The sequence below is a fragment of the Chrysemys picta genome, chromosome 19 (genome assembly GCF_011386835.1).
Source record: "Chrysemys picta bellii isolate R12L10 chromosome 19, ASM1138683v2, whole genome shotgun sequence".
NCBI classification, from domain to species: Eukaryota; Metazoa; Chordata; order Testudines; family Emydidae; genus Chrysemys; species Chrysemys picta.
In genome coordinates, this window is record NC_088809.1 from 22,618,716 (window position 1) to 22,627,752 (window position 9,037).

General features: G+C 50.2%; 1 protein-coding gene across 2 annotated transcripts; it reads right to left on the reverse strand.

The window, feature by feature from the left end:
* Window positions 1-3,732: 3,732 nt before the first annotated feature.
* Window positions 3,733-6,466, reverse strand: LOC101943654 (C-C motif chemokine 3-like). 2 transcript variants are annotated; one of them, XM_008177393.4, is made up of 3 exons: window positions 6,167-6,454; window positions 5,572-5,686; window positions 3,733-3,961 (listed from the first exon to the last, which is right to left on the reverse strand). In XM_008177393.4, the coding sequence occupies exons 1-3, from the start codon at window positions 6,249-6,251 to the stop codon at window positions 3,880-3,882; spliced, it is 282 nt and encodes a 93-aa protein (XP_008175615.2). In that variant the 5' UTR covers window positions 6,252-6,454; the 3' UTR covers window positions 3,733-3,879. The 2 variants fall into 2 exon arrangements, with proteins under 2 accessions (XP_008175615.2, XP_065429231.1); XM_065573159.1 differs by lacking the exon at window positions 3,733-3,961 and having other exon boundaries at window positions 5,568-5,686; window positions 6,167-6,466.
* Between the last annotated feature and the right edge of the window lie 2,571 nt (window positions 6,467-9,037).

Genomic DNA, 9,037 nt, shown 5'->3' on the forward strand with positions numbered 1-9,037 from the left:
GTCGATGGACCACTTGCTCCTGGTGCCCCATTGGTTTCGAGTGCCTGGGACTCTTCTCCTTCTCAGTGGACATTCTCGGCTAGTATGTCCTGGCCTTTCACAAGTGTAACAAACGTATCTTCCCAGCTCGTCCTTCAGTGGGGCTCTTCGGGATCCCGGTGCCCTTGGATACTTTGACATACTAATGGGATTTTTTTCTTTCATCAACTCAGTCATCACTTTTAGCATCTCCTCCTGTTGGAGTGCCAGTTTTTGGACAGCCTCACTTAAACTTTCCAGTGTTAACTGTGTTTGGGGCAGAGTCTTTTCCCCAGTAGTTGCATTCACTAGGCCCCCACTTCGTGTATGGGGGTTAGGCTTGGCCGCCTCTGCCACAGGAACTTCCTCTTCTTCTGACCACATAATGGCAGCCTGCATGAGTTCATGGAACTTCATACTGGGCTCTTCCTTCAACCTCCTTTTCATTTCACTTCGGAGGGAGTCGTCACGGAGCCCCAGCACCAACTGCTCTTTCAGAACCGTATCTGGGTCTGGAACTCGCTGAGGGTCTCGCCGCTCCACTTTGCTCATTCTCTCCTGGAGGTCATATGCGTATGCCCGGACAGTTTCACCAGGCTCCTGCTTTCTCTCAAAGAACTCCTTTAGTCAGGTTCCAATAGGTACTTTCTCTCCATATACTTCTAGAAGGAGTTCAAATACCTTTTCCACATCTTTCTTGTCCACCATTGCCATGAACTTTACTGTGGCCTTGGCCTGGCCCTTCAGGTGTTCCTCTATGGAGTCTACACGATCTTCTGCAGGTACAATTAGCACACACAGAGCCGCCTTCACAGACTTGACCCACTGCTCTACTGTAATGTTTCCTGGTCTTGTTGGGAAGCCACCAAACTCCATGACCTTCCGCTCCCGTGGAACATAAATAGTAGGTTTCAGAGTAGCAGCCGTGTTAGTCTGTATCCACAAAAAGAACAGGAGTACTTGTGGCACCTTAGAGACTAACAAATTTATTAGAGCATAAGCTTTCGTGGGCTACAGCCCACTTCTTTGGATGCATATAGAGTGAAACATATATTGAGGAGATATATATATACACACATACAGAGAGCATGAACAGGTGGGAGTTGTCTTACCAACTCTGAGAGGCCAATTAATTAAGAGAAAAAAACTTTTGAAGTGATAATCAAGCTAGCCCAGTACAGACACTTTGATAAGAAGTGTGAGAATACTTACAAGGGGAGATAGATTCAATGTTTGTAATGGCTCAGCCATTCCCAGTCCTTATTCAATCCTGAGTTAATTGTATCTAGTTTGCATATCAATTCCAGCTCAGCAGTCTCTCGTTGGAGTCTGTTTTTGAAGTTTTTCTGTTGTAAGATAGCCACCCGCAGTCTGTCATTGAATGACTAGACAGGTTAAAGTGTTCTCCCACTGGTTTTTGAGTATTATGATTCCTGATGTCAGATTTGTGTCCATTAATTCTTTTGCGTAGAGACTGTCCGGTTTGGCCAATGTACATGGCAGAGGGGCATTGCTGGCACATGATGGTATATATCACATTGGTAGATGTGCAGGTGAACGAGCCCCTGATGGTATGGCTGATGTGATTAGGTCCTATGACGATGTCACTTGAATAGATATGTGGACAGAGTTGGCATCAGGCTTTGTTACAAGGATAGGTTCCTGGGTCAGTGGTTTTGTTCAGTGATGTGTGGTTGCTGGTGAGTATTTGCTTTAGGTTGGGGGGTTGTCTGTAAGCGAGGACAGGTCTGTCTCCCAAGATCTGTGAGAGTAAAGGATCATCTTTCAGGATAGGTGGTAGATCTCTGATGATGCGCTGGAGAGGTTTTAGTTGGGGGCTGAAGGTGACAGCTAGTGGTGTTCTCAGCCTCCAGGGAGCTGCTGAGGTAAGTGGCAACATCCTGCTCGGAGGGGGTCCTGGCGATGCGTTTTCTGACCATGTCCCGTACGGCTTCCTCCGCGATGCTCCTCAGCATCGGGTCTGGGCACGTCAGGAGGCGGAAGGCGTGGATCATCACCGCCACCTTGCACAGGTCACCCATCCGAGGTACGTTGGCGCCGCCCTGCCTGTGGGAGATGTAGATGATGTCGGTGCTGGCCCATTGGGAAAGGTAGAGCCATTTCTTCACTAGCTGCCTGATGGTGCTATCGGCCGTGTTCAGGTGCACCTTGGCTACAGCCAATCCCCTGAGGACAAAGGAGATGCGGGGGATCAGGAAGGTATTGAGGGTGTTGATCTTTTGCCAGGGGGTGAGCAGGGAGGAGACAATTTGGCCTGCGTCCCGCAGGATTTCTGCAATGGTGTCTCCGGGGGTCTGTCTGACGTGGACTCCTGTGGGCGTGCCCAGGTGTTGGTATACCTCTCCCTCCTCGAGGGAGGTCATGGGCTCGCCCTGGATCAGGAACCGTGTCGCCTGGACCAGAGCCCTGGTGCCACCTTCGACGTGGAGGGAGGCGCACTTCTTGGGGTTGAAGCGAAGGCCCATCCACTCGGCCGCTCTGCTGGTGATGTCGAGCATCCGCTGGAGGCTTTCCGAGCTGTCGGCGACCAGGGCCAGATCGTCCGTATAGGTCAGGATGCTGATTCTCTTGCCTTGCAGGTCGAAGCTGGTCGGGCCACTGGTGATGGCTCGGATGACTGGTTCCATGGCCAGGTTGAAGCTGATGGGGCTGAGGGGGCATCCTTGTTTCACGCCGCAGCGGATGGGGATGGCATCCGTCTCTCTGTCCGTGGCGCGGATGGTAGTGGTGCAGTCCTTGTAGAGGATGAAGGTCTCTGGCATCCCAAATTCTCCCAGGGTGGTGAAAATGTGATGGTGGGGTATGGACCCGAAGGCGTTGGTCAGGTCGAGCCATGCTACAGCGCACTGCCTCCTGGACCTCCTGGCCTCCTGGATAGCCGTCTGAAGAAGGAAGTTGTGCTCGTAGCATCCCTCGCAGGACATGAAACCCTTCTGCACTGAGCTGACGGCTCCCCCACTGCTCTACTCAGCCCTGGTTAGGCCTCAGCTGAAGGCCTGTGTCCAGTCTTGGTCACCAATGTGTAGAACGGATGTAGAGAAACTGGAAGGGATCCAGGGGTGAGTGACCGTTCCACACTCCATAGCCCTGCTGCTTTCACAGGCCAGCTGTGCTGCAGCGAGGGAGCAGAGCTGGATGGGTGCTTGAGCAGGGCTGCAGGCCGTGCATAGTCAGGCATGTGTTCCCCCCGCCGCCCCTCTCTGATCCTTTCTTTCCCAAGGCACATGTCACTCTCAGCGCTCTCTGCTCCATTGCCTCGATCCGCTCCCTTTGCCCTTCTTGCCTCCTTCTGCCACAGTCGCCCCTAAAGGGAACGGGGCCCCATGATAATCCCTTTGATTTGGATTAGATGTCTGAGCAGATCCCCAGTGAGCCTGCCCGTCCCTGCTCCTCGCTGGTCAGTGTCAGCGCCGCGTGTCTGATGCTTTTGTGGCACCAGCTGTGGAGGGCCAGCAATTTGGGCAGGTGGCCAGAGAATATGCAGAGACCTTTTCCCAGGGAGCAGATGCTGCACACAGTCAGAGCTCGAGTCTCCTAGAAGATGGGAAGTGAGCGGGGCTCTGATCCCGGGAATGCAAGAAGGGGTCACGTTAATTAAATCTCACATGTGTTACGGGGAACGGGGCCAGGTCACCTGCCTCCTCCTGCCCCAGAAAACAGCCCGTAAATAACACAACTCAGCTCAGGTTTCTGTACAAGCAACGTTGCTTTAATCGTTGTAAATGACATTTCAAACATTGCTGATCGTTCGGTGCTCTAAGGCAGTCAGTGGCGAGTGGCCTGGGTGCACCAGTGGGAACGGAGAGTGGCTTTTCACCGCTGTCTGTCCTCGGAGACGCACTATTTCAGGTCGTTCACATACTGCTGAACCCAGGCATCTTCGGGGTTGGTGCAAATTTGACGACCTCTCTTCGTGATTAATCTGCAGAATGTAAACAGATGGGTTAGAATGAGAGGAACTTTGGATGTGGAGAGAACCAACTGCCCCTTCTCCCAAATCTGCCACCTGCTTAACTCCAGCCGCTGCCAGACCCCAGTAGATTTACTCCATTCTGGTCTCTCTCCTTGAAGGATTCTCTGTCAGAGCCTCCCCACCCCAATCTTCTGTAGTGCCTCCTTTGGCTACAGGTCCCACATATAGGTGCCCACCTGTCCTGAGAGCTCCTTTGCCCCAGCCTCACTTCCTGACCCCATCTCACAGCCCGTGACAGGAACGCTGCTGGAATCTCAATCCTTTTTGCAACAGTTTTTCTGCTCAGAGTCGAGGGGCTGCATTTGTTTCCCTCCATAACCTCACCTGCCCCACCTGGCGCTCCCTCTGGGCAAGGAAAGCTGGGTGAGGAACTGAGTGAAACTGGGAATTTCCACCCCATGTGAAATTCCAACATTTGTTTTCATCCAAAATCGGAACAAAAAGTTGAAATTTCAAAGTTTTTCATGGAACGGAAATTCCGAAAAAACTCCATTTGCAAATATCGAAATGGTTTGTTTCAGCATTGAATGAAACAAAAGAATTCAACATTCCTGCAATTGAGATGTTTCATTTCAGTTCCTTGAACTGATCCTAAACAATTCGGTTTTCGTTTTCTCATTGTGGCGTGTTGCCTCACGGGATTTGTAGTTCAGGAACCTGATGCCCTCATTCACTCCCCTATAGACCAGAGTCCTTGGCTGGACCACATTTCTCATGATGGAGCCAGAGTCAGGTTGCACTCTGCAGAACTTGGTGAGAGGGAAATCAGCTTTGTATTATGGGAGATGTAGTCCTCCAGGGATCCCAGCCCATGAGATAGAATGGAAGCTTGAACCTCAAGTCCCATGAGGCAATACTCTGTTCGTCAAATACAGTTTAATGTTTTGTTGAACTGATTCAAAACAAAATGTTTCAGGTGAGGTAAAAAACCGTAATAGTTCAATTAGGGTCAAACCCACCCAAAATGAAACATTTTATTTCGATTTTCCAGACAGAGAACCAAAAATTTGGAGCAAAGTTGAAGTTTTCCCACAGAAAATTTCCATTTTTGTGGAAACTGCATTTTCTGGCTTCAATTTCCAGCCACTGGATCATGTTAGACCTGTATCTGCTAGACTGTAGAGCCCATTAGTAAATATTTGTTCCCCATGCGGATACTTACAGACTGTGATCAAGTCACCCCTTAACCTTCTCTTTGTTAAGCTAAATAGACTGAGCTCCTTGAGTCTCTCACTAGAAGGCAGGTTTTCTAATCCTTTCATCATTCTCGTGGCTCTTCTCTGACCCCTCTCCAGTTAAGGGGCCTGCATTCCCAGTGGGTGTGAGCCTGCCTTGCTCCCGCGCAGACAATAGAACTTCTCTGATTTACAGCTGCTGAGGATCTGAGCAATATACGAGCGAGGCCCACTTTGATCACCTGCTCTGACTTCCAGCCTCGCACAGGCCAGAGAACGCCATCCAGGGATTGCTGCATCAAATGGGCCTTAAGAAACCTCCAAGGCCAGCAACTGGAGACACAAAAATCTCCCTCTCTCTCAGGCTCATAATTCTGTACTTACACTACAGCTGGCTGGGAGCACAGGCTGCTGGTGACAAAATAGTCAACCACGAAGCGGCGGGGGATCTGCCGGGATATGTAGCTGAAGCAGCAGGTGGGCGGGATACGCCAGCTCACTGAAAGAGAAGGAAGGAACCAATGTACAGTTCTGTGCACTGAACCCAATGTAGGTAAAGACAAGCACCGCCTGCCTCTGCATCCTTTAGGCACTGGGATGGGGCAGGGAGAGGAGACCTCCGGCAGTGGGCTGTTGGGATGGGGGGAGGAAGAGAAGGAGGAAGGGAACAGGCAGGGAGAGCTATTCTTCCTCCATTGATTCCTTCCATCCTTTTCTCATCCCTGGTGCTCAGGCCAACACACCGAGGTTTGAAAGTTCTACTCAGATATTTGGCACCTTGCGGGCTGCTGGTTGCACCCTGAAGGCTCTCCCCACCGCAGGAGAGAGACCCCCCATCCTGCCCGGACCAACAAGAAGCTGCTGGCTACGGATCTGACATGGGAAGGGAGCCCAAATGCTGGGAGGAGCTGGTGTGAAAAGCCACCTCACAGCTACGACCTTTCTCCTTCCACCCCCAAAAGGAAACACAGAGACTCACTTTCAAAATTCTTTTCTTCGATGGAAGCCTGGGAGCAGCAGGCCATGCTGAGGACAAAGGCGAGGGCAGCCACAGAGACCTTCATGTTGCTGTCAGCTGGGACGAGCTGCTGGAGCAGAGGCAGAGCAGGACTCCTTGAAACCCTTCTCCGTCTGACTCTGAACCTGTCCCCTCTCTCGGTACAGGGCGATGCAGGGAAGGGATAGCTTTTCAGGGAAGTAAGATCAGATTTCACTCCAGAGCAGTGATGACGGTGGCCCAAATTCTTCTGAACTGAGGCATCGAAACGCCTTCCCATAAATGGATGGAGGAAGGCCAAAGCCTGTTATTTGTGATGACCGGTGTGGATCCTGGAAACAACCAGAGGACGGGAGGGAAGAGCCCAATCTGTTCTGTGTGGCTGGCTCGTTTTGTTTGAACTGACCTGCCTTTGAATGGCGAGCAGCCAGTGGAATAGGTGAGCCAGGACTGATAATGGACTCAGGAGCCTTTCACCTCCAAATCCCCTTGCTAATATTCTGCCCCAACCACAATATTCACACCAGTACATCCAGGCCCCATATTAACAACCTATACCCACATCATGTCATATCAAAAACCCATTAACATTTGTGAAAAGAACATTTAACATATGAAACATTCCACATCTCCTTCTTCATACTACACATGACAATATTCATTAAAACACTACATAGAACCAATAACATAATAATCTCTAAATTTAACAGGCAGTACACCCTTATTAGCCCTCTGGGACCTTCTTAAGACTGGCGGTTCGTTACCCATATTGTCTATTTCCCTGTCCTCGGGTAATACTGGGGATCTGGCCATTCTTGTTAGGGTTTGGGTTTACCCCATTGGTTTCAGTGTCCTCTGGAAATGCTGCTCTATGCCTCCTACAAGCTCTGGTCAGACTAAAAGTTCAACGTTTTAGCTGGTCCCTATGTACTACTCTCTCAGGACCTCCTCGTTCAGGCTGGTTAGCGTACACTGGCAGTTCGGGATTGTTGTGGGTGACCACAGTGTGGGATTTGGCTCCCATTTGTCCTGTATTTAATCACATCTCCGGCGTCTGTGGCTATGAACTGGTACACAGTCACCAGGTCTGATGAGAGCCCCACTGGACTTGTGATTATAAGTCCTTTTCCTACTTTGGGCTGTCTCTTTAGTTGTACTGAGAGCAACTTTGCTGGTTGTCTTTGGCCTGTCATGGACACCTTTGACCCAGTCATCGAAATTGGTCACCTCATCCTTAGAAAATGCTTCTTGATGCTTCTCTTGCAACACCCTTAAGTTAGCCACATGTGCAGGAATCAGCCCTTGGCATGCCGCTTGAACTGGAACTGGCAGTCTCCCACTACATCTTTCCTGAGGAAAGGTAACTTCTTCTCCCTTCTCCCCAAATGTTACCTTCACCTGAGGGATCACCTCCTCAGGCTGCAATTCCATAGCCTTCACGCTTGAGTTTAGAAGACTCACTGGTACTCTTCCTTTGATGGCACTAGTCAGTACATTGGCTGACTGAAGTCCATTAGGTAGGTTTACCCCAAATGTAGGCTCTACAAGAGTTCAATATCTATTGGTATTTTCTGGTACACAGCAGTGTTCATCAAGGATCTTCCCTCTCCGAGGAGGAATAACAGTGTTCTGTTTTCTGCCCACTTTAACATTTCCAATCTGCCCTGCAGGGCCCAATGAATGGTTTTGTCTCTGCGCTTGAACCAGTTCTCTACTCAGCACGGCATTCTTCTTAGAGTGCCCATGATGGTTCATCCTCCTGGTTCCTTCTCCTGGCAACAGTAGCTCCTTCATCTCACTAATGATTCATTCCTAGAATCCCTGGACTTCTTCTCCCATATGGCTCCCTTCAGAGGCTTTGTCTTTCAGGATGAAGATGCATTTCCCTGGCAGTGTCTGACTCATGTAGTCTGTCTGCTTCGAGGCATCCCACCACTGGGATTGCCAGTCCATTAACTGCTGTTAGACGTACAAACTGTGTGCTGTGCATGGTCAGCTCCATGTCTTTCAAATATTTTTGAAAATATAACTCAGTAATGGTGGTGACTTCTGAGCCAGTATCTAACAAATATCTGGTCTTCACCCCTGCCATACATACTTCAGCAGTTAGACAGTCTCCAAATGCTCGCTTACAGAAGTCGCTAGATATGTTGGCACTGCCCATGTTCCTCTCAACACTGTATGCAGAGGGATTTTCCACCAAGGACAGGCCCAGGAATCCTTCTGCCACTACTTGGCCTCTTCTGTCGATGGACCACTTGCTCCTGGTGCCCCATTGGTTTCAAGTGCCTGGGACTCTGTTCTCCTTCTCAGTGGACATTCTCGGCTAGTATGTCCTGGCCTTTCACAAGTGTAACAAACGTATCTTCCCAGCTCGTCCTTCAGTGGGGCTCTTCGGGATCCCGGTGCCCTTGGATACTTTGACATACTAATGGGATTTTTTTCTTTCATCAACTCAGTCATCACTTTTAGCATCTCCTCCTGTTGGACCGCCAGTTTTTGGACAGCCTCACTTAAACTTTCCAGTGTTAACTGTGTTTGGGGCAGAGTCTTTTCCCCAGTAGTTGCATTCACTAGGCCCCCACTTCGTGTATGGGGGTTAGGCTTGGCCGCCTCTGCCACAGGAACTTCCTCTTCTTCTGACCACATAATAGCAGCCTGCATGAGTTCATGGAACTTCATACTGGGCTCTTCCTTCAACCTCCTTTTCATTTCACTTCGGAGGGAGTCGTCACGGAGCCCCAGCACCAACTGCTCTTTCAGAACCGTATCTGGGTCTGGAACTCGCTGAGGGTCTCGCCGCTCCACTTTGCTCATTCTCTCCTGGAGGTCATATGCGTATGCCCGGACAGT

Excerpts from the sequence above, each read along its gene's own strand:
- LOC101943654 (XM_065573159.1), bottom strand. The coding sequence starts at position 6,464 with ATGGGAAGGCGTTTCGATGCCTCAGTTCAGAAGAATTTGGGCCACCGT. Across the intron at positions 5,687-6,166 it reads CGAAGAAAAGAATTTTGAAA|TGAGCTGGCGTATCCCGCCC; the intron begins GTGAGTCTCTGT and ends CTTCTCTTTCAG.